General features: G+C 37.7%; 1 protein-coding gene across 1 annotated transcript in view; it reads left to right on the top strand.

Annotated features, from left to right (window-relative positions):
* Positions 1 to 25538, top strand: part of TBC1D5 (TBC1 domain family, member 5) — a 396708-nt gene that overhangs the window by 338358 nt on the left and 32812 nt on the right. The window contains exon 15 of the mRNA XM_012663212.1: positions 10869 to 11032. Coding sequence (XP_012518666.1) covers positions 10869 to 11032 — 164 coding nt within the window. The remainder of the gene's footprint in view (positions 1 to 10868; positions 11033 to 25538) is intronic.

Here is a 25538-nt window from a genome sequence, read left to right on the forward strand (position 1 = left end):
TTATCGCCCCTTAAGGAAACAAACTACTTTCAAATTTTTTCTGGATTGTGTACTTATTCTTATACCATAAATAATTGATAAGCTAATTTATTAAAACAGGCATTCTGAAGGTTTCTCCCAGACACATCATTACCATGTTTTTATTACAATAGTTATAATATGACTTCATGTTGTGAAAAACATTTGGAAATTTAGACTGTTCGTTGGTTTATACCTGTGCCGTCCCCTGGGCTACCGGCCCCAACACTTACTGGTATCCCCTAGCCACATGTGACCACTGAGAAATATCTGCAAGTATAAATATGCACTGGATTTTGAAAACTTCATGAGAAAAAAATGAATTTAAAATATGTCAATAATTTTTTTGTTTTGATTACATTTTGGACCAACAATAGTTAGGATATATTGGATTAAATAAAATAAATTATTAAAATTAATTTTACTTTTTAAATGTGAATACTAAAAAATTTAAAGTTATATTTGTGGTTCACATTATATTTCTATTGAGCAGCATTGGCATATGCAGTCCTCTCCAGATATTCCAAATTGGATGTCTACAGGCCTTTATCGTAGCCCCACAACTGTGCTAGCTTTTCCCAACAGGCGAAATCTGGCCTTTGTATAATAATTCAAGTAGGAACACTTGTAATTGAATGCAGGAGGACTGACCCCCCTCCATCAGTTATTTTCTGTTCCTAGGAAAAGACATCTAAAAATACATGTATTCTAAAAATTGGGTACAAAGGCCTATTTCCATTTTTTCTTTTTCTTGCCATTTTGAATTAATAGTTCCTTGAAGTCACCCTCCAGGATACAGAAATTAATTATGTGTATTGGCATAGTCTTTAAGTTTAGACAACTCAGGGTTTAACTGATGATGTTTCTAGCTGTATAGATAACTCTATGTTCTTGGACAAGTGAATTAAACCCTCTGAGCCTCAATTTTCTCATACATAACCACTCACAATGTCATTAGGATGAAATAATATTTGTAAAGGTCCAGATATGTACATGGACAAATATCTTGCAAATATCACGTTGCTATAGTGTATTCTAATTTTCTAATTTCTTTTTCTTTTGGCAGGCAAACTAGGGAAGTATGTGTATAGGGAAGTTTGGAGAAAAAAATGAATAGTACCCAGCTACAGTACACGTAAAATCTAGACTGAAAGAAAAGGTTTCTTGGTTTTTTTTATAATTTTAATGTGGAAACAGCTGGTTTATACAAACTGGGAAAGCTTCTGAAGATATTGTTAATATTATTGTAATTTTTTTTAATGTAAACATTTCCCAACAGCTTTTGATAGAATTTTACTTATATATTATAAATTTCATATAAATAGATATAGATATATAATGCATACTCCCTACCTTATTTCAGAAAATATTCAAAGCAACTAAAATTGTATAAGATTTAATGGCTATAACTGTTCACAACAGTTATAATCCACAAAATTCTAACTTTTTCCAGGAGTATAATAAAATTTAATGCTTCTACCTGGAATTTTAGATTAACTCAGAATTTGAACTATAATGTCAAATATTGAGAGTCTAGAGATCATAAGTAGAGTATAATAATCAAAGGAGTAATACAGAAAATCTCCCAGAGCTGAAGAAAGATATTAGCCTGGAGATTGAAAAAAATCCCGTAAGCAGGATGAAAGTAAAAAAGACTCATCCCTAGGAGCCCCACGTAAGATTTACAGAACTTCCAAGGATGAAGAGGAAACTCTTTCCAGAGAGAACCCCCAAAAAAGAGGTTTTATATAAGATAATCATCAGATAGACATCAAATTTCTTATTGGTAAAACCGAAGGCCAGAGACATTTGAGTTCATTTTCAAAGTTATGAGGAAAAAATGTTTTGAACTAGAATCTTACTCTCAGCCAAACTGGCATGCAAATGGGAAGCTAAAATAGACATTTGGGGACGTGTAAGAATTCAGGTCTGTCAATAGACTTGGTTCCCTCCCCGCTCCCAAATATTTAATTATTTAGTACACACACATATCTGCCACTTATAACTGTAAAATCATTCTTCTAAATAACTCTTGAATTAATAAGGAAATCAAAAACAAAATTACAAATGTTTTAGAAGTCCATGATAATGAGAGTGCAAAATACTAAAACCCTAAGAGAGAGAGATAAAATGATTCTTAGAGGAAATGCAATTGCTAGAAAATAAGAAAGACTATAAAATATCTAAATATACAATTCAAGAAGAACAAAAAGAACAAAATACAACTAAGGAAAGTAATGAATAAAAATTTAAAAAGAGATTAACAGTACATAATAAAACAGATTAGGTGAATGAAACCAAAAGGTGGTTCTTTAAAACAGTGAAGTAACCCAACATTCAGTAAATCTGATCAAGAATAAATGAGAGAAAAACACTAACACAATCAAAGTAAGAATTATGGTATAAGTGAAGATACAGAAGAAGGATTTTTTTTTAATTACGAGAGACTACCATATACAACTTTGTAAGTTGAAAGTCTAGACAAAGTTTTCTCTTGCTGACATAAAAGAATTACCACATACTTAGTGGCTTAAACAATACAAATTTATTATTCAGCAGTTTTGTATGTCAGAAGTTTGACACAGATTTCACCAGGCTAAAATCAAAGTGTTAGAAGGCTTTGGGGGAGAATCTATTTCCTTGCCCATTTGCGATGTTGACAGAATTTAGTTCCTTTTGACCAAGGTCTCCATTTCCTTGCTGGCTGTCAGCTGAACACCATTTCCAGCTTTTAGAGGGTGCCATATTTCTTGGCTTATGGCCCCATTTCTCCCTCTTTAAAGCTAGCAACACCAGATCAAGTCCCCCTCATGATTAGATTGTCCCACCATGGTAACCCAGGATATTCTCTTCTTCTCAAGGTCCTTAATCTTAATCACACCTGCAAAGTCTCTTTTGCTGTGTAAAATAACAAATTCATAGGCTCTGGAAATTAAGGTCATAGGCATTGCTCTGTCTGCCATATGCTTTTTTAAGAAAGATACGAATGATCAAAATTAACCCAAGAAGAAGTGGAAAATTTTAATAGAGGAAAAACATAGGGAAAAAATCCCAAAAGTCATCATAGCAGTGCCTTCAAAAAGTCACTATGCTCTTTTTCTACCATGTGATGTTATAACAAGAAGTCAGCATTCTGCAACTTGGAAAAGGGCTCTCACCAGAATGCAACCATCCTGGCATCCTAATCTAAGACTTCCACCCTCCAGAACTGCAGCACAATGAGTTCTAACCAAAAAAGGCACATTGAGTTTTGTAGGCTGTGAAGTCCAAAGTCAGGTGCTGTGAGGGATGGAGCAACATGGCTAAATAGAAACCAGTGATCATCTGTCTGTACAAACACTAAATTTGACAACTGTCCATGCAAGCAAACACCTTCAGAAGAACTAAAAATCAGGTGAGCGATCATATTACCTGGTTTTAACCTCAAATCAAAAAACCTACAACCAATATATAAAAAAAGCAAGAAATTAAAACAAACTACCAGAGAAAATCACTTTTAACAAAGGAAAACAGGAAGGAAGTAAGAAAGAGAGGACCACAAAACAACCAGAAATCAAATAATAACATAGCAGTAGTAAGTCCTTACCTATTATTAATAGTAATAACATTGAATGTGAATGGACTAAACTTTCTAATCAAAAGACATAGAGTGGCTGAATGGATTAAAAAAACAAGAGCCTGGCCGGGCGCAGTGGCTCACACCTGTAACCCTAGCATTCTGGGAGGCCGAGGTGGGTGGATCGCTCAAGGTCAGGAGTTCGAGACCAGCCTGAGCAAGAGCGAGACCCCGTCTCTACTGAAAAATAGAAAGAAATGATCTGGACAACCAGAAAAACATATATATAGAAAAAATTAGCCGGGCATGGTGGCACATCCCTGTAGTCCCAGCTACTTGGGAGGCTGAGGCAGGAGGATCGCTTGAGCCCAGGAGTTTGAGGTTGCTGTGAGGTAGGCTGACGCCATGGCACTCTAGCCCGGGCAACAGAGTGAGACTCTGTCTCAAAAAAAAAAAAAAAAACACAAGAGCCAACCATATGTTGTCTGCAAGAGACACATTTCACCTATAAAGACACTCATAGATCAAAAATAAAGGGATGGAAAAAGATATGCCATGCAAATGGAAAACAAAAAGGAGCAGGAACAGCTATACTTCTATCAGATACAATATATTTCAAGACAAAAACTGTAAAAAGAGATGAAGAAGGTCTTTATATAATGATAAAGATGTCAATTCAGCAACACGCTATAACACTTCTAAATATATATGCACTTAACACTAGAGTACCCATATATATAAAGAAAATATTATCAGAGATAAAGAGAGAAAAGGGAGACATTACAAGTAATACTTCAGAAATCCAAAGGCTCATTAGCGACTACCGTGAGCAACTATATGCCAATAATTTGGAAACTCTAGAAGAAATGGTTAAATTCCTAGGCACATACAACCTACCAAGATTGAACCAGGAAGAAATCCAAAACCTGAATAACCCAATAACAAATAATGAGAAAAGCTCAGGACCTGATGGCTTCACTGCTGAATTCTACCAAGCATTCAAAAAAGAATTAATACCAATCCTACTGAAACTATTCCAAAAAAAATCTAGGAGGAGGGAATACTCCCAAACTCATTCTATGAGGCCTATATCACTCTGGTACCAAACCAGACAAAAACACAACAAAAAAAGAAAACTATAGACCAATATCTCTGATGATCATAGATGCAAAAATCCTCAACAAAATACTAGCAAGCCAAATTCAGCATGTCAACAAGATAGTCCACCATAATCAAGTGGGTTTCATCCCAGAGTTACAAGGATGGTTTAACATACACAAGTCAATAAACATGATTCACCACATAAACAGAAACAAAAACAAAGATCATATGATCATCTCAATAGATGCAGAGAAAGCATTTGATAAAATCTAGCATCCTTTCATGATAAAAGCCCTCAACAAATTAGGCATAGAAGGAACATATCTCAAAATTATAAAAGCCACATATGACAAACCCACAGCCAACATAATACTGAATGGGGGAAAGTTGAAAGCATTCCCCCTAAGAACTGAAATAAGACAAGGATGTTCATTGTCAAAACTTCTGTTCAGCATAGTGCTGGAAGTCCTAACCAGAGCAGTCAGGCAAGAGAAGGAAATACAGGGTATCCAAATCAGGAAAGAGGCAATCAAACAAACTATCCCTGTTTGCTGATAGTATGATCTTGGATATAGAAAACCCTAAAGACTCCGCCAGAAGACTCCTGGGATTGATAAATAAATTCAGCAATGTCTCAAGTTACAAAATCAATGTATACAAATCAGTAGCATTTCTATATACTAATAATAGTCAAGTGGAGTCCAATCAAGGACTCAATACCACTCACAATAGCTATAAAGAAAATAAAATACCTAGGAATATACTTAACAAAGGAGGTTAAAAACCTCTACAAAGACAACTAAAAACACTGATGAAAGAAATCACAGATGACACAAACAAATTGAAAAACATCAGCTGCTCATGGATTGGTAGAATCAACATCCTTACTGCCCAAAGTGATTTATAGATTCAATGCAATCCCCATTAAAATGCCAGCATCATATTTCACAGATCTAGAAAAAATAACTCTAAGCTTCATTTGGAATAAAAAAAGATCCCAAATAGCCAAAATAATCTTAATTAAAAAGAACAAATCTTGAGTCATCACATTACCTGATTTTAAATTATACTACAAGGCTATAGGAACCAAAACAGCATCATATTGGTATAAAAGTAGAGACATAGACCAATGGAACAGAATAGAGAACCCAGAAATAAAATCATCTACTACAACCAACTGATATTCAAAAAAGCAGACAACATACACTGGGGAAAGGAAGTCCCCTTCAGTAAATTGTGCTGGGAAAATTGGACAGCCACATGAAAAAGAATGAAACAGGATCCCTATCTCTCGCCATATACAAAAATTCAAGATGGATTAAAGACTTAAATGTAAGGCATGAAACCATGAAAATTCTAGTAGAAAATGTAAGAAAAACTCTTTTAGACATTGGCCTAGGCAACAAATTTATGACTAAGAACCCAAAGGCAAATACAGCAACAACAAAAATAAATGGAACTTAATTAAATTAAAAACCTTCTGCACAGCAAAGGAAATAATTGGTAGAGTGAATAGACAACACACAGAATAGGAGAAAACATTCGCAAGCTATATATCTGACAAAGGACTGATAAACAGAATCTACAAGGAATTCAAACAAATCAGCAAGAAAGGAACAGCCCCATCAAAAAGTGAGTAAAAGACATTAAGAGAAGTTTTTCAAAAGAAGATAGACAAATGGCCAACAAACATATGAAAAAATGCTCAGCATCACTAATCATCAGGGAAATGCACATTAAAACTTCAATGAGATACCACCTTACCCCTATCAGAATGGCCATTATTAAAAAATCAAAAAACAGTAGATGCTGGCATGATGCAGAGAGAAAGGAATGTTTATACACTGTTGGTGGGACTTCAAATTAGTATAGTCTCCATGGAATACAGTATGAATATTCCTCAAAGCAATAAATAAATGTAGGCCTACCATTCAACCTAGCAATCCCACTGCTGTATATCTACCCAAAGGAAATGAAGCCACTTTATCAAAAAGACACTTGCACTTGATTGTTTATTGCAGCACAAGTCACAGTTGTAAAGATGTGGAATCAACCTAAGCGCCCATCAGTTCATGAGTAGATAAAGAAAATGTGATAAATATATTCCATGGAGTACTAGTACTCAGCCATAGAAATGAATGAAATAATGTTACTTGGAGCAATGTAGAAGGAACTGGAGAACATTATCTTAAGTGGAGTGTTTCAGGAATGAGAAAACCAAACAGCATATGTTCTCACAAATAAGTGGAAGCTAATAGGTGGGTACATATGGGCACAAAGCAATATAAAGGACATGAGAAACCAAGACGGGGAGACGAAGGGAGTGTGGGTGTGGGGTAAAAACTTACCTCTTGGGTACACTGAACACTTTCTGGGGACGGGCACACCAAAAGCCCTGACTTAAGCATTATACAAGATATCCATGTAATAAAAACACTTGTAGCCATTAATTAATATTTTGAAATAAAAAAAAAATTTTTTAAATAGTGAAAAGACAATGCACAGACCGGAAAAATTTTTCCAAATCATATATCTGATAAGGGTCTTGCACCCAGAATATATGAAGAACTCTTACAACTCAACAATAAAAAGGCAAATACCTCAATTTTAAAAATGGGCAAAATATTTGAATAAACATTTTTCTAAAGAGAATATACGAATGTCTCATAAGCATGTAGAAAGATGCTCAACATCATGAGTAACTGGCAAATTGCAAATCAAAATCACAATCTCACACCCATTAGGATGGCTAAAATAAAAAGCTGATATTAAGTGTTGTCAAGGATGTGGGGAGATTGGAACCCTTACATAATGCTGATGGAAATGAAAAATTGTATTGCCACTTTTGAAAGTTTGGTAGTTTCTTAAAATGGTACAGAGTTGCTATATTGACCTGGCAATTCCACTTCTAGGTATCTACCTGGAAGAAATGGAAATATGTCCACACAAAAACTTATACATGAATATTCATAGCAACATTATTTATAATAGCCAAGAAATGGATATAAGCTAAATGTCCATCAACTGAATAGATAAACCAAATGTGGTATATCCATACAATGGAATATTATTTGTCAATAAAAAGGAATGCAGTGCTACTGATACAGGCTTCAACACATATGAACCTTGAGAACATTGTGCCATGAGAAAAAAAGCCAGTCACAAAAGACTGGATATTATATAATTCCATTTTTATGACATGCCCAGAAAAGGCGAATCCATAGAGACAGAAAGTAGATTGTGGTTGCCAAGGACTATGGGAAGTGGGGGAGGTAGTGGGAGTAACTGCTAATGGGCACAGGATTTCATTTTGGGGTGGTGAAATTGTTCTAAAATAAGAGTGGTGATGGTCATACTGCTCAGTAAATATACTAAAAACCACTGAATTATATACTTTAGAAAAGTTAATGTTATCGTATGTGAATTGTATCTCAAAGTGTTACTTTTCAAAAGGCAGCATTCACAGTTAATCTGTTTATGGTGAAAGTATATTTACATGTTAGTGGTATAATTTTTAAAAGAGAAAATAAATTAATAGACAGTTCCTGAGATCGTTTTCGGCTCTAGTATTCTAGGACCCCATGCTATTGAGATCATTGCAATGAAAAGGTAACCCAGGGAAGTCAGGGCCTAGCGCCCTGGAGCTGGGTAGGAGACATGGAGGCAGAGAAGAGAAGTAAAGGCCTGGGTAGAATTTTCATAGTCTAGGCCCTGAATTTAGCATAAGATGCTTCCAGGCCTTGGGGCCTGTTCTTCCCTGCCCTTTCCTAACCTCTGGGGCCCTTCTATCCTCAAGGCTCAGCTTTAGTATCACACATTACAGGCTGTGTTCTTCAGGAAGCAGACCCCGAAATGTAATTAGAAGTGGGAAAAAAAGTGTTATTGGGGACATGTTAAAGGAAAAGAGGAGGAAACAGGATTGAGCAGAGGGATGGCAGCAGACCATGCAGATCTAACAAAGTCTCTGCGAGCTCAACAGGGAACTCTGCAGCCAAGATTTCCTATTTGAGGAGTACTGTCTTGGGTAGAAATGAGTCGGCCCTTTACTACCAGTCGCTAGCTGGGAACCCCTCTGAGAAGAACATGAACTTAGTTCAAAACCTCGGGTAGATCCTGAACAATCTAACAGCTGGAGACTGTCAGCTAACCGTATTCCTTGAGGCAACAAGTTTTTCCTTAAAGGGGATCTGTCAGTACCTCCAAGTCTGCCATGCCTCCTTGTGAAATGTGCCTTGACCCTCCTCCCACCCCGGGGGGAGGTATAGCTCTCTCTTGAGAGAGATACCATTCTTATTACCACTCTTGGTTTATCATTTATCCTCTTCCCCCCAGGTTCTGAACTCTCGGAGGACAGAAACTCAATCTGAATCTCTAATGTCGAATACGGAGGAGGCTTCATTGTAATAAAATTGTCTTGAGAGCAGGAACAGTCGAGGACTCCCAGGGACTGCTTTCTTGTGATGTCTCTAACTTTTTTTTTTGAGACAGTCTCACTCTGTTGCCCTGGCTAGAGTGAGTGCCGTGGCGTCAGCCTAGCTCACAGCAACCTCAAACTCCTGGGCTCAAGCGATCCTCCTGCCTCAGCCTCCCGAGTAGCTGGGACTACAGGCATGTGCCACCATGCCCAGCTAATTTTTTCTATATATTTTTAGTTGTCCAGATAATTTCTTTCTATTTTTAGTAGAGACGGGGTCTCGCTCTTGCTCAGGCTGGTATCGAACTCCTGAGCTCAAACAATCCGCCCACCTCGGCCTCCCAGAGTGCTAGGATTACAGGCGTGAGCCACCACACCCGGCCTGTCCCTAACTTTTAAAATTTAAAACTTTAAAATTTCCAAGGAGCCAGTCTTTGGACTTAACCCCTTTTCAGTCTATCCCTTCTCTATTGATGATCTCATGGCTTTAAATACAGTCTATCTGCTACTGACTTCCAAATTTATGTCTCTAGCTCATATCTCTTCCCTGAAATCCAGACTCATTCCCCCCTGCCTACATGACGTCTCTGTTTGGATGTCTGATTAGGCAACTCAAATTCAGCAGTTCTCAAACTAAACTGTTGATCTTATTCCTAAAACCTGCTCCCCCTCACTCTTCCCTACTTTATTATACTTAATAAAAGTCCATCATTCTTCTTGCTTAGGCCAAAAATTTGGAGTTAAATTTGATTCCTCTCTTTCTCTACTATCTCTAATGGGTTTATCAGTAAATCAAGTCAATTTTTGTCCAGAATCTGACTTCTCACATCAGAATGAATCTGATCATTCTGGATACTGAGATTTTTGCAGTAGCAAAAATTGGTTTATTTGTCTGTGTTCCACCTCCCACCCTCGAACCTCTTCGTCCTCCTCCTTCATCTCTCCAATTCTATTCCCGACATAGCAACCAGAGCCATCCTTTCCAAATGTAAGTCAAATCATGTCACTCCTCTCCTCAAACCCTCTAGTGGTATGTCCCGTGGCTTCCCTTCTCAGAGTAAAAGTAATCAAAATCATCTACAGATCTCAATTTGTTCTGATCCCCTACTTGCTCCCAAACCTCATCTCTTAATTTTTCCCCCTCACTCTTAGCTTTAGCCATACTGTCCACCCGGTTATTTCTTGAACACATGAAGGTCCTGCCTTAGGGCCAATGCACTTGGTATTCTGTCATATTTTCTTCAAACCTGGTTCTTCACCTTCTTCAAATGTTTGCTCAAACGTTAACACACTTCAATTCTCAGTGACATGTTCCCTGACCTACCTGAGGGGAGAAGAAAGAGGCTCTTCTGAAAAAGTTTGGCAAAGGATATAGATTTTTTAATCTTACTAATATAATATGCAGTATAATAGGTTTCAGTAATTAAGGGATGATTCCATCAGCAAGGGAAAATCCAGTCATTTAACCATTGATTTCTGAAAATTGGATTTTTAACTTTTTTAATGTATGTGTGCAATGCTTAGACTATTGCAATATAAATTACATATGGAAAATTGTAATGATACTTCAAAATTATAATGATACCTCACTGTTTTTAAAAAGTTCGCAGCTATTCTGATACATAAAAAGGCATGCATTTTAATACGTCATAGTGTCATCATGTTGACAGTGTCAACAAAGTTGTCTCATAATTGATCATCATTTATTAAAAGCAGTAGATTCAATAGCTTAGTGAAAGAGTCTGGTGTTTAATTATTGCTACTGAATTTTTCTTACAGGGCAAAGTTCTAAAAACATCAGTTCATCTCCAAGCATTGAGAGTTTGCCTGGAGGAAGAGAATTCACTGGCTCCCCACCTACATCTGCTACTAAAAAAGATTCCTTTTTTAGCAACATCTCCCGTTCTCGCTCACACAGCAAAACTATGGGCAGAAAAGAATCTGTAAGTATTTAAGGACAATTTTCTTTTTATTTTTCATTTTCTTCTAGAGTGCTAGCATTTATGAAAGCTCCTTTAGTGCCCAGTTGTATAAAGATCTTAAAACTTTTCTGGACTAAAATGAATTATTTTATCAAAAATATCTTAATTTTATTATTATAATTTAGTATCATTTTAAGACTATGGTCTATGTATTACACTGGGGGGAAGGTAGCATCAATCTAAAATAAATTGAATCTTACCCAAATCTCAGTCCTTTTCTCCTCTACAAATGCCTTTTTTCAAAGCCCGTATTTTCTTATATCATTTAACAAATAACATTATAACAAATGAGAGAGTATGACACTTGAAATAAACCAAACTGTTTTTTTCCATTTTAAGTATTTCTTGAAAATTAAAAATAATTGTTTTACCATTTGTTTTAAAAAGCTATACAAGCTACATTTAAATTATAGTATTTTGATGGTTACTCTGTAAGATCCTTGGTATACATTTCTCAAAAGGACATAGCTAAGGCATATCAACTGCTTTAAAAATCTGGTGGTGGCTGAAATTATTGTAAGCCAACTTCACATTTAACCACATCTTATAACAGTCATGTATTGCTTAACAACAGTTTAAGTTCTGAGAAAAGTGTCATTAGGTTATTTCATCATAGTGCAAACATCATAGAGTATACTTAGACAAACCTAGATGGTATAGCCTATTATACACCTAGGCTGTATGGGATAGCCCCTTACTCCTAGGCTACAAACCTGTACAGCATGTTACTGTACTGAATACTGTAGGTAACTATAACACAGTGGTAAGTGTTCGTGTATCAAAACATATTTACACATAGAAAAGGTATAGTAAAAATGCAGTATAAAAGATAAAAAATGGTGCAGCTGGATAGGGCACTTACCATAAATGGAGCTCATGGGACTGGAAATTGCCCTGGGTGAGTCAGTGATTAACTAGTGAGTGAATGTGAAGGTCTCGAACATTATTGTACAATACTGTAGGTAGTCTTCATAAATGTGGTACACTTAGACTATACTAAATTTATTAAAAAATTAGTTTTCCTTCTTTAATAATAAATTAACCTTAGCTTAATATAACCTTTTTACTTTACAAACTTAAAATTTTTTTTAACTTTTTGACTATTTTATACCAACACTTAGCTTAAAACACAAACATATCGTATACTTTATATCCTTATTCTATAAGCCTTTTTCTGTTTTTAAAATTTTTTATTTTTATTGTTTTACTTTTTAAACTTTTTTGTTAAAAACTAAGACACAAATGCATACATTAGGCTAGGCCTACACAGGATCAGGATCATCAATATCACTGTCTTCCACCTCCACATCTTGACGCAGTGGAGGGTCTTCGGGGCAGTAACACGCATGGAGTGTCATCTCCTATTATAACAATGCCTTCTTCTGTAATGCCTCCCGAAGGACATGCCTGAGGCTTTTTGGTTAACTCTTTTTTTATAAGTAGAAGGAGTATACTGTAAAATAACAATAAAAAGTACAGTATAGTAAATACACAAATCAGTAACATAGTCGTTTATTAAGTATTATTTACTGTACATAATTGTATGTGTTATTCCACGATGTTATGACAGGTATGATATCACTAGGTGATAGAAATTTTTTTAGCTCCGTTATAATCTTATGGGACCACTGTCATATATGCAGTCACCGTTGACCACAACATCATTATTGAGTACATGACTGTGGTTCAACACCTAATATTCTGATATGAAGAACTTATCTGCTCACTAGAATAGGATGCAAATGTAAAGGTAATACAGAAAAGGATCTAGCTATGACTCAAATGGTCCTAAATTAGAAACAAACTGTAAAATCTGTGAGGGATAATTATTTAAGGTGCATAAAATATCATGTTATCTGTCTGTATGACTTTGTATGTCCTTGGGCAAGATACTCAGCTTCCTGGTTTTAGCCACCTCATCTGCAATTTAATATACTTTGCTTTCTGAAGGGCAGAGTATACATGTTCTCTTGGGATCCCTTTCAGTGTGTACAAATTGAGATTCTGTGGTATATAAAAGAGCCAAATAGAACTATGGTTTAAAGATGGCATCAAACATTTATCTCTGATTCCTTCTAAAACTCTGCTGCAAGGAAAATAAGAGTAGTTAAAGATAAACCCTCAAAAAATAAGAAAACAAGAGAGAAGACAATAGAAACAAAATTTTGTTACTTGGAAAACAGATGACAAGTGGTAACTAAACAGCCTAAGAAAGTTGAACCTTAAGTAAGCAATTGGTAAAAACCAAAGCAGCAACTTCATTTAGATTGTAAAACTCTCCAGAAGCTCAGGAACTGGAAATGCAGGTGAAAGTGAAACTGAAGACACAAGAATTGGTCAGAAGTTTCCTCAAGAAGAATTAGATTCCCTTCCCTACTTAGCAGAAGACTGGAAATTTAAATCTCTGACAAGTGTAAGACAGAGTATCTGTGGACTGAGAGAGATCAGGCACATTCCAGCGTGGGACCCTACTGGAAAAGGGGTGATGAATATATTTAGATGCTAAATTTAAGAACCTCAAGCCTCCCCAACTTGCTTTCCAGAGTACCAGAATGTATCAGCCTCTAGGCAGGGGATTGGAAGAGTTTTCTCTAGGCAAAAGACACACATACACAGAAACCATAAATATACTTACCTTAGGGGTTCTCTGAGAAACCGCCAATTCACTTTACAGTAGACCAAACCATTAACAAGCTCCATCCGAACACAGAACTTCCTCTTAGCTTTTTAGTTCACACTATTTTATATGAGCCAAGAATCACCAGACACTTAAAGAGAACATCTGATAATGAAAACATTGAAAAAAGCAACTGGGAGGAAACATGGCTATGCAGGACAAGAAAACTTCAGGAAAAATGTATAATCCATTCACAGAACAAGACAAAAGAGCAATTAGAAAATAAAATATGATATCTAAAATGTAAACCTCAATAGAAGATTTGGAAGATAAAGTTGAGGAAATCTCCCCAGAAAATAGAATATAAAACTGAAATAGAAGATAAGAGAGAAAAATATAAGAAAATTAGGGAACTGACCCAGGAAGTTCCAAATTTAAAAAAATGAAAGTTCCAGAGAGAATAGAGAAAATAAAGGAAAGGAAATAATCAAAAATACAATTCAAGAAATGTTTGCACTAATAAAAGTCTTGGATTGAATAAGTCCATAGGATGTCCCACACAAATAAAAACAAACCTATGCTTAGATAGAGCACTGAAAAAGTTGAGAACTCTAGGAAGGAAAGAATCTTACAGATTTGTAGAGTTGAGGGAAAAGAAAGATTTTCAACAAATATTCAGGAATTAGAATAACTGTAGACTTGTAAGGTGAAATTGGAAGAATGACTAATGTATTTTAACAAATTGAGAAATTTACACAACCGCACATGAGTTTGGGTCAGAATTAGTGAAAAGTTTGTAAAAGCTAAACTAATTTTAAGAAAAACAGGACAATTGGTAAGCCCAAAGAAAAACAAAGTATGTATAGGAAAAGAAAGATTATGATAAACCTTATAACTGAGCTGTGATTAGAATTACATAGACATTCTAATGTAAGTCTGTTGACTATTAATCTAATCAAAATCATTCTATAACTATTGAGAAGATGAGAACTGTGTGTTTACATGAGGAGAAGAGGGAGCAGGTGGTGGTCGTGAGTAGAGCTAAATCTTCATCTTCCCTAGTGGGAAATAAGTGGACAGTACTCTAGAGTAATCAAGAAGTAGCAATATGTTAGAGATGTAGAGGAGGAAAACAAAACAAAAAACTGGTAAAAGAATTGAAAGTGGTTGCCCTGGGGAGCAGGAAGTAGAAGGTGGGGTTGTGGGAACTCTTTTTCATAACAGGCCTTGTAGCACCATTTGAGTCATCAAGTGTTTATATATATATATATATATATATATATATATATATATATATATATAAAACTTAGATTAAAAATAACAACTAAAAATTACAACAAAAATAGATTGTATTGGCATAATAAATTAGAAGAGAAGATAATCTGCCTGTGTAAAGAACATGTCTATGAAGAACCTGAATAAGGGAATAAGAAATGAGAAAGGCATATGGAGAGAGGTTTCATTTGGATTCTATCATATTTTGGTGGCATATGGATTAGTCTACAACCACTAATTAATTACTTTTCTTTATAGTGATACTCTAACTTAAAACTGAAAAGTTGAGCAAAAATAGAGTAAGTCTAACTACTTAACCTGCTGTGAATCATGAGACAGAATGCAAGTTATCATTCAAATTTAATATATTTTCTAACTTGCAGGAAGAAAGTAAGCAGAAATTTTCAAGAGAAAGTTCATAGTTTTCCAAGTAATAGTTTCATCTTTCTATTTTATGAAATAATGTGTTGTAGTCAGTACACTTTGCCAGTTCTCCCCCATTCTAGGCACTTAATGGGATTGTACCTCCTTGTCCCTTGTGAGCTGTCAGAGTAATATGACTAGTAATGACATCCAATACCTAGTTTTCTAGAAGTCTGTTTTGGTTGATCATTCATCTGACTGTTGAATAAATTTTTACTTGTTTTAGGACTGTTAGTCATGTTCTATAATTGCTGTCAAATTGTTTTCCAAGAATATCTTTGCTAAGGCTAAAGGATAGGGACAATACTGAGTATAAGAAAAACTCTTAAATTGATTTGTCTATGTAAATAAGTTCTAATATTTAAGCACATCAGCCAATTAGAAGTATTTTTGCAAAATTCCTGATGAACTACAAGACACTTTGCTATGCTTGTGATAATTATTATAATACATACCAATCTCCAGAGATCTAAAAGTATCCATGGTTCATAATCTCTCTAAACCACAGGAAATCAAAACACGTCTGAGCTGGAAATCTCTGCATAAAACCAGATACATAATGAGATACCCACGACTGAAGGCTCACAGCACTACAGGGGGTGTTCATCCTGTGCCTTTATGACCCTTGCATGGACCCATCATTGCCCCTAAGTACTTTGAGCATACACTATGATCATACTGACAGAATTTATTTTTGTCATTTTGGTGGATCTATTCTTTATCATGATAAAATAACAAAAAGTAAGTGTCAGGTAAATGAAAACATATTTGAAAGCAGACTCTTACTGACTTCTGGTAGCATAGACACCTTGAACATTGCCTAATCTACTTCAGGCTGTGATCTAGAAATTGGAATTTAAGACATTATATCTGTATAAGGAATATAAGAGAGTAGTCCTAATGAGGATGCTTACAGTTATATTGGAGAGGGGAAAAGTTAAGTAATTAAACTATATTAAATATCTCATCAACGTGAGAGGTGTTATATGGTTCCATGTTCCATGCCACATGAGCAGAAAAGAAAGACAACAGTATGGATTCAGAGGACAGACCACCATGGCTGTGTTGGTCCAGACAAGCTTCATGTGAAAGACTTAAACCACAGACATATTTCTTCTTTCATTAAATATAACCATTGTTTTCCCTTATAGATAGTAGTGGTGGGTATTGAGCAGTCAACAGTGTCTGTTTTAGGATTCTCTTCTCCTTCACATTCCCTGGCAGATGTAAAATAGTTGCAATTGTATCAAGTTGCTTTGGGTAAACATAAAAGAAAGTATTATCTCAAATGAGGAAATGTGTTGTTTATTATTTCAAATAACAAGAGTCCTGAAATAGAAGTAGGGTTGGATAATTCAGCTGCTCAGTGACACCACCATCTTTCCACTCCGCCATCTTCAGTGTGTTGGCTTTGTCCTCAACTTCCTCTCACAAACACACACACACACACACACACACACACACACACACACACACACACACTCACCCTTCTAAACAAGTTTACTTGGGAGTTCCCGGTAGGCTTTCCTTCCCATCTCATTGGCCATTATTGACCCCATGCCCACTCCTAAACCAATCTCTTATAAGGGGAAATGTTGAGAAAGGCTCATAACTGAGGATCAGCTGTGGGGGCATGTGATAAGGCAGCCAGTAATTTGACACATGAATTATCCCTGAAGTATTAATTGCCAGAATGGTTTCTCTTATCCTTTTCTGAAGCATTTGCGTTTGAAGAGAGCCAGTTCTGTTGTAATCAATGAAGTTTTACTGGTGGATTTTCAGGCAACTTGAGTTAGATTGGTAGTTGAAAGAGAGAACTTGAGCAGTGTGGCTGTCCCAGGAGGCCAGAATTTTCCTAGTTATCTGATTTTTTTTTTCAGTAAGTGATACATATTATACTTCCTAGGAACACATATTATTTGGAAAGTATTGATTACGATGGATTCCTTTATTAGCTTCTGGTTGGAATTAAAAGCTGACATCTAGCATTCATCTAATTATAGGATTTTTTAAATTTATAAATATATATTTGTAATCTCTCAGTATTTAATCAGTACTATTAATGATAACTGAATTAAAATATAGCTTCATTTAAAATATATTACCATTTAATATAGTTTATTGAAATGAATAGATATAAAATGAATTTAGACATCAGTTTAAGTCTCATGATAGGAATTTTAATCTAAAGCCAAATTAATTCAGATATTTGAAGCATAATATTTAGTAGTCATTTGACATTAGATGAACCTGGTTCTCAATGTGTCTGCCGATGAATAGGCTCAGGGTCAGGGAGGGTAAACTATATATCTTTCCTTCCATTTCCATCTCCATCTTTGTCCCTCACCCAATTCATGTAATTCCATTGCAAAGAAATGTGAATGTCAAAGAGAGCATCATAAAAAGCTCTCTGTTTTCAACAGTTTCTAGCATGACATTTTAATTTAGCTTTTGTAAACAGGTTTTACAGTGAACTTTTTAACATCTTTATGCTTCAATACATTTATTTTAAACCAAAAAATCCGAGGAGCCTATGAAAGTAGAATCACAGGAAATGGAGTGCCGCAATGTCCTTTGTAGGACATGCCCTTTGGGGCAAATGAGACATTCATTCCCCTCGTGCTGGGCCTTCTTCCTCTATCATTTATCTTCATCTCCATCCTCTCCATAAAATGCAAAGATGCCAGATTGTACCCATGCTGAACACTGCCCAGGAGGCATAGACAATGGTTTGGGGAGAGGTCAAGTGCAACAATTAGAAAAACTTACAATCCCTGGCCAGAATTTTTGTGGGTTTGAATCTTGCTAAATTAGATGTATAATTGATAGCCTTTTCTTGTTTCCAATGACCTTTCTTGAAGCTTGACGTTTATTTAATCTTTCAATGCCACATTGCCTTGGGTACAGTTATTTGTGCCCTAAATGCACATGTGCATGGCAGGGAAGGAAATGAGGGCTTTGAATCGTCCCGGCAGATAGAGGTCAGCCAAGGCCAGAGGCCAGATTGTGGCATCTGTAAGGTTGTCTTCCCCTTTCCCCTTCCCTGGCATCACCACCCTCTCCTACAGAGTGTCTTCCTGCTTTTAAACCTGCAGTCCCTAGCATGTCATCATTTATCCTTTGAAACAACTATGTTGACTTTGCCAGGAAGTTGTATTTTTAACCCGCTGAGCTTTAATTCCAGAAAGAATGGCTTTGCTCCCGTCAGAGGAATTCTAGGCCTATTGGACAAAGGGGGAGATCAGTATCAGGCAGGCAGCCTTCACCTTACCCCTGAAATCTTAAGGCTGAGAAACACCCTTTTGGTTGTTCATCATAGCTAGAGCTGCTGTGCCCAGAGAGTCAGTAGGAGGCTTGGGCACCTTTACCAAAGCTTCATCTTTTTCCTGAACTCCGCTGTCTCCCTTCCAAGCTTTCTGCCTCAGCATGTCCATGTGTCAGTAATTCATGCACCAGGAATTACTGCAGGCAGTAAGCATCTGGAACCTCCCACCTGAGAATGGGAGAAAAGGGCAGCTGGAGGGATAAACCCAGCCCGTGCCAAGTAAGCAGCGTAACCTAGTCTGGGGGCTATGCTTGCCTGGAGAAGGGGCATGTTTTTCACTCCTGAAAGTTCTGCACCAAAAGAGGGTTACTTTTTCTAATTAAATTAAAAACATGTTTTTAAGTTATTGAAGGCCTTGGGTTAATGAAGAAGGAATTGCAACTGTTGGAAAAATTCAGGACCTTTCTATTTTGTGGCAGTGATGATAAAAGAAAAAATTTGGATGTTACCAGGAAAACGTTAGCATTAACATGAAGAACTAACAAGAAGAAAAAAGGGAGCTTAGGAAGATGGCTGACCAGAGACACCAGCTGCCAGATCGTCTCAAAAAGAAGGAAAAGTTTTAGATGAAAAAGAAAAACAAACAATCAATCATAGATTGGGTATAATTCCAAGGGAAAAGTGCCAGAACCTACAAGATATTCCACAGGAAGAAGCTGCGGAGCAGGACAAGAAGGAGCGAGGTATTAGCAGAGGTCAAGCCCCGAGAGGCGTGGAGTGCAGCAGAAAGGGTGGGTGGAGCGTTTGTTTCTCCATCCCTTGCATCTCTGGTAGCGAGCAGGCTCCCGAGCTGCTCAAGAGCTTTCGACCCTCACGAGCCCAAAGTGGCTGCCGTCAGGGAACTGGGAGCTTCTTGAATACAGAGCATCAGGCTGCCAGCCCCCTTGGGGTTGCTTCCTGTCACCACAGACCCTAGCCGAGATGGCAGGCACCATATTGCTTCTCTACCCACCGTGTGCCTTTGTCCTGCCCGTGGGGCCTCAGCCCCTCAGTTTTTATCTTGCTCGTTCCCACACAAACATTTCCCAACTCCAGTCCAGACAGCAGGAGCCACAGAGGCCAGTGGGCCCCAGGGGATCTGCGTGATCCCAGAGCCTGGACGTCCAGGCAGGCTGCCTTCCTGAGAAAGGGACAGAGACAGAGTGCTGACTTTCCTCCATTCAGACTCTTTTCCTCTCCTTCCCCTCCCCCACTGCAGCTGCCAAGAGACAGAGAGAGGGGCTCGAGCTGGGGCTCTCAGGAGCTGCTGCTTTCCCTGTTGGTGCGTCCACCACACTGGGGCTTCCACAGAGAGAGGGGCTCAGACCTTTCCTCTTAAAGACCTGCTGTGGACTAATGGCGCCTGGACTGTGAGCTCCTGCTCACTGGCCCTCCTCGGTGCTGCTTACCCCGCTGCTCCATCAGAGCAGGGCACACCCTGAAGCAGAGGAACAGCAAACCTGCTTGAGCACTTCAGAGGCGACTCGGACCAGCATGCTTCCTCCTGGCACAGGGGTCCATCTTCAGGGACCCAAGGACAGGCCCACAGGCTGGATCCTGTACCCCCAGGACTCGATCATGTTACTGGGGGGTACAGAGGGGAGATTTGTGAACTAATCTTGGGAGGCAAGGGCACCTGGGTGGGCCGAACTGGAAAGGATGCAGCGTGGGTCCCAGCCACAGCACACTCGTGGAATGCCCCTCCCCGCACGGGAAAGGCGCGCTCAGCCCAGCGTGCGATCCTGGACAGGGACGCTCCCAGGCTGGGTTCAGCTGTGTGCAGTTTTCCGCATGCACCCAGTGTTTCTCGAGGATGATATTGTACATAAGCAAATGTGAAATTCAAGTTAGGCTCAATTGTTCCCTGATCAGTCTCATTGCAACAAGTTCACATTTTGAAAACAAGTATAACAGAACTGACTCCACACAGTTTGACATGCAGCTTCTGAATTCAGTGGGTTGGAGGAATGAGAGTATAGAAAGATGATACCCTATATAATTTTTTTGTTCTCAGTTAAGTGAATAATAGTCCCATGTTAATTAGAAATTTTAGAGTAAGTCCGTGTTATTAGTGGTCACCTATAGCCGAAGTATTTCATGGCAATAACTTGTGCACTGTATATGTCTGACTCCCCATGAGAATTCTGCAGCGGCCCCTTCTCCTTAAGATTAATCCCTCGATTTTGAGGCATGGCCTGTAGGACCCTTTAAGATCTCCCCCTGTCCAGTCTTATCATCAGTCTTCCCTCCAGATCTTCCCGGGCCCCTGAGAAATACACACTGTTTCAGTTCCCTGAAACCAAGTGTGCTGTCTGTCTCATACTTCTGTGTTGCTTTCCTCTGCTGTATCTTCTGACCAGAATGATTCATGTGGCCACAAAGCTCATAGAGTTCCTTCCAGTCCCAGCCCAAGCACCCTGTGTCCCAGCACTTGCAATGCTGGGGCCCTAGGTAAGCTGGAGATTCCCCCCAGCTCCCCAAACCAAGAGAAGCATCATCTTCAGATGGAGAGTGCCTATGTTATCTGCAAATGCATGCTCTGCTCTGAATGTCAGAGAACTACTCGTATTTACTTCTAAGGCTCTTGCAGGCACTTGTCTCTATCACTGTATCCTCTGTGCCAGATATTGTGTCTGGCACTCAGTAAACGTTTAGGAATAAATGAATGCTATTGAGGGTTTTTTGTGTTGTACAAGTATTCGGATGTATTAGGCTTTACTCTGGCGTCCTCTAGAGCCTGAAAAGTTGCCTCATTTCTCAGCAGCATGTACCAACCACTTATAAAAAAGCTAGTAGGAATTGGTATTTAGTAAAAGATGGGGTTTCTATAAATTAATTTGAGGGACGGCTTAAAAAAGTGTGATAGGCATATGAGTAAACCAGGTAATTTAGAGAAGTATTTCCTTCTCACCTTTTTTTTTCTTTCTAAAAGTCTCTGAATTAGTAATCTTTATGTTAAAGAAAAGGAGTATCAGGGCTCTTCCAACACTTGTGTTCCTTTACCAGTTGTAACTTAAGTATTTCTTAAACCATGCTTGATCCTCAGTTTGGATTTGCTGCAGGGTGCAATTTTTTGTTTGTCTCTACTGGGGCGTGATAGAAATCAGTTAGCCCAGAGAATGGTGGTACAAGTGTGTGCATTTCATCCTCGCACGGGTCAGTTAGCTTCACCATAAGAAAAACAACCTTGGCGAAGGCCCATCTATCTGGGTCAGCCATTGTGCAGATGCCTACTCTTGGTGCCAGGAGCAGCAAGGGCGAGCACACAGATGGTTTTGCCCAGCCAGCAACACTATGAGAAACTCAGCTGGGCACCCTGGTGCTGGCTGGGTGGTTTCATCAGCTGGTCTGATCACATGTAAGTGGAGAGGAGAAAAAAACCCTCGTTAAGTAGCATAACATCTGTGCTAATTGTCTTGGTGGAGGAAAGAGCTATATGGGTTTACAAAAGATTGATCAAGTTGCCTAATTATAAAAATATAACATGGCAATGACGCCTAAAAGTCCGAAAGACGGAGGCATTTCTCCACAAATGCGATTTAATTAGACTCCCATACCAAGCCCTTCTAGAAGACACCTTCTTTCCCAGTTTTTCCCAGTTAAAATGTCCAAAAGACTGGCAGCTACCTTACCAACTATGCTTAATACTCTTATACCTTTGAATTTTTATGAGACTAAGAAGTTAAGACATACTATATGCATATAATTATTTAAAAGAGATGTTATAGGACTTTTGCAAATAATAAGGTTTACAACTATGCAAGTGAGGTTTTATTCTTCCTCTGGTTACACCTCTGTGAGGATAGTCCTAATTAAAGATACTAATTTCCAGTACATTTATTCCAGGATTGTAAGCTTTCAGCTTACTTTAGAATTGTAGCACATGAGTCTGTTTTCTGGCACCATTCTTGTCTTTGCTATTTATTTATTTTTTTTTTTGTAAGCAACTTCTAGAAAGGCAAAGTTAGATTAAAATAGCTCACAATGTTGAAACGGCAGTAGGCATAAAAGCATGTTTCTAAAGGCTGAAAATTCTTAATAAATATTACTTACAATTTTTATAAAAATATCTTCAGAAAATCAGGGATGAATTTAAATAGTGTGAATTATGGAAGTGTTATACCATTTCCTTTTCATTGCATTCACGTTTGAAAAGCATCCTTTATTCTCTGATACTTGTATACAGCCTCTGTCTATCAAAAGTTACAGAAGAGAGCATGCATAATCCAACAAAAATAATTTATATTTCACTTGTGTTTTTTAATAAGCAATTTATAAGTACCTGTGTTTACAGTAGAATAAATTGATATCTAATGGTCTAAGAATTAGCTCTAAATAGAATAATGGAGCCACTCAGTACAGAACTAATTCAGGGCGGCTGGAAAGCTCTCTTGGAAGCTTGTCACCCTGCTTTTCTCCTCCCTGCATCCTACTCCATGTTGAGAAGAGGTCTTTTGGACTGTTACCAAATATGCATCTAACCATGCAGCCATCTGTTAAAACTGCCTTAGAGCAGGGAAATAGTATTTCACCACCTTCCCAGAATGAGAAGCTGTGTTCAGAAGTAAATAGGAGGGCCTATCCTTGCCATTCAAATTGTGGTCCAGGAACCAGCTGCATAGCATCCCCTGGGATCTTGTTAAAAATGCAGAATCTCGGGCCCCACTGCAGACCTACCAAATTAGAGTATGCATTTTAACAAGTTCCTCAGGTGATTTTTGTACACATTAAAGAGAAAAGAATTGATCTTAATAAGATTGATTGAATATCAAATCAATAATGAGATTTTCTCCATATAAAGCAAGTTTAAAATATATTCTATTGTGAACATATTCTCTTTGTAGATGATGGCTACGTGCTAATGGTTATAGGATGCTTTCCATGTGCGTCCCCTGTTCTAATACATTTTACATATATTAGTTCCTTTAATCCTCAAGTAGTGCTATGAGGTCACTGCTATTAATATAATTACCTCCTATTTGAGAGGCTGTGGTTAGCTCCATCTACAAAAAAAGAAGTTACTAGTTACGACTGGGCAGTGGGAAATTTCTGCCTTATCAGGTAGAACTAAAGAATAAAATGGGGTAAGAAACTAAAATCTTTTTTTTTATTCCCTCAATAAAAACTATGAGTGGTGAGCTCACACTTGTAATCCCAGCAATTTAGGAGGCCAAGGCAGGAGGATCAGTTGAGGCCAGGAGTTCGAGACCAGCATGGGCAACATAGTGAGATCCCATTTCTACAAGAAATAAGAAAAATTAACCAGGCATGATGGTAAATGCACCTGTAGTCCCACCTATTTGTGAGGATTGCTTGAACCCAGGAGTTGGAGGCTGCAGTGAACTATGATGGGGGCCACTGCACTCTAGCCTGGGCAACAGAGCAAGATCTTGCCTCTAAAAAAAATAAAAATAAAATAATTATGAGCAGCAGCTGAATATGAAAGAGGAAATTTTCTTAATTTTTTTGAAACTTATATGCTCTATTTTTAGAATATTTATCATACATATGTCCCACCCACAGCAAGCACGTGCTCTGAATTATTCTAACCTGCCAATACCTGACTTCAAAAAGAGATTTGGAACTCTTTTGCATGTAAACCAATGAAGAGAATGTGGAGTTGATATGTAATTTGTCAACTCCAGGGATAAGCTATAAGTGAATTTACAGTATGATAGAGTAAATTTTTGCACGGAAAAATAAAAGTTTCTCCCTCTACTTCTTGTGGCCCTACCCTACAGCTCTTTGGGGGCTGCTGCAGAGAAGGGGTTGTCATGGTCTGTGTCAGGGCCAGCTGAAGCAGCATGATCAGAGAGGAGCTGGGTTGGCAAAAGCCTGACTCATGCCTCACCTGGCCACCCCAATTTTAAGGCAGGCAGTTTTTAACTTTATGAATTATAAAGAGGCAGTATTCTTTAATGTAGTGATTTTTATTCAACTTGCTAAAGGGAAAAAAAGGGAATGAGGAGTCATACAAAATCCTGCTTAGATTTTAGTGTCTTTGCTACAGGCTGGAATAGTCAAGAAGGAACATCACAATTACAGAAGGACATGGGGTGGAAGGAAAGGTCTCAGTGATTGTCATGAAAACCCGTCCTCAGAACAATGCCAATGTCCCCTGGTAGTAGAAATCTCAATGGTAGGACACTGCATGCCTCACTGACTGAGAAACCAGGAAGTCTGCTAGTGTGAATTCTGCTGCTGGCCAGCTACCTACCCATAGAAAAGTTTCTTTAGTTATAAAAAGAAGGGGTTGAAATAAATGATATCTAAAGGTAATTAATTCCAGGTCTGAAACTATATAATTTGATAGCATAAATTTGACACCTTGGACTTTGAATTTCTGTTCAAAATTTTCAAAGGCCATTTCCACTGACAGTTTACATGTTTGTTTACATCCCGTCCAAAAAATGGGCACTTTTATTTACTGGGGAATTTCATAAGCATCTTTATTTTTTTAAGAATCTTTAAGAATTATATTCTTTCTAAGCAACCCATAAAGGACAACATCCATTGATGTTCCCACTTTAATAGTGTAGAAGGAAGCCTTTTACCCTGGAAGTACTATACTACTCAGGGTTTGCACACTGGACAAAATATTGTAATTACTTTTTTTTTACAAGTTATATCATTTAAAGTGTTTTTTTACTATTTAGTGTTGTTTAGAATGCAGATTTGTTTAAAGTATAAAGTGTTGTTTACAGTTTGATTTGGAATCAATTTTGGTCATTTAAAAATAAAGGCCGGGTGCGGTGGCTCACGCCTGTAATCCTAGCTCTCTGGGAGGCCGAGGCGGGAGGATTGTTTGAGCTCAGGAGTTCGAAACCAGCCTGAGCAAGAGCGAGACC

Source organism: Propithecus coquereli, unplaced genomic scaffold (genome assembly GCF_000956105.1).
Source record: "Propithecus coquereli isolate 6110/MARCELLA unplaced genomic scaffold, Pcoq_1.0 Scaffold12, whole genome shotgun sequence".
NCBI lineage: Eukaryota > Metazoa > Chordata > Mammalia > Primates > Indriidae > Propithecus > Propithecus coquereli.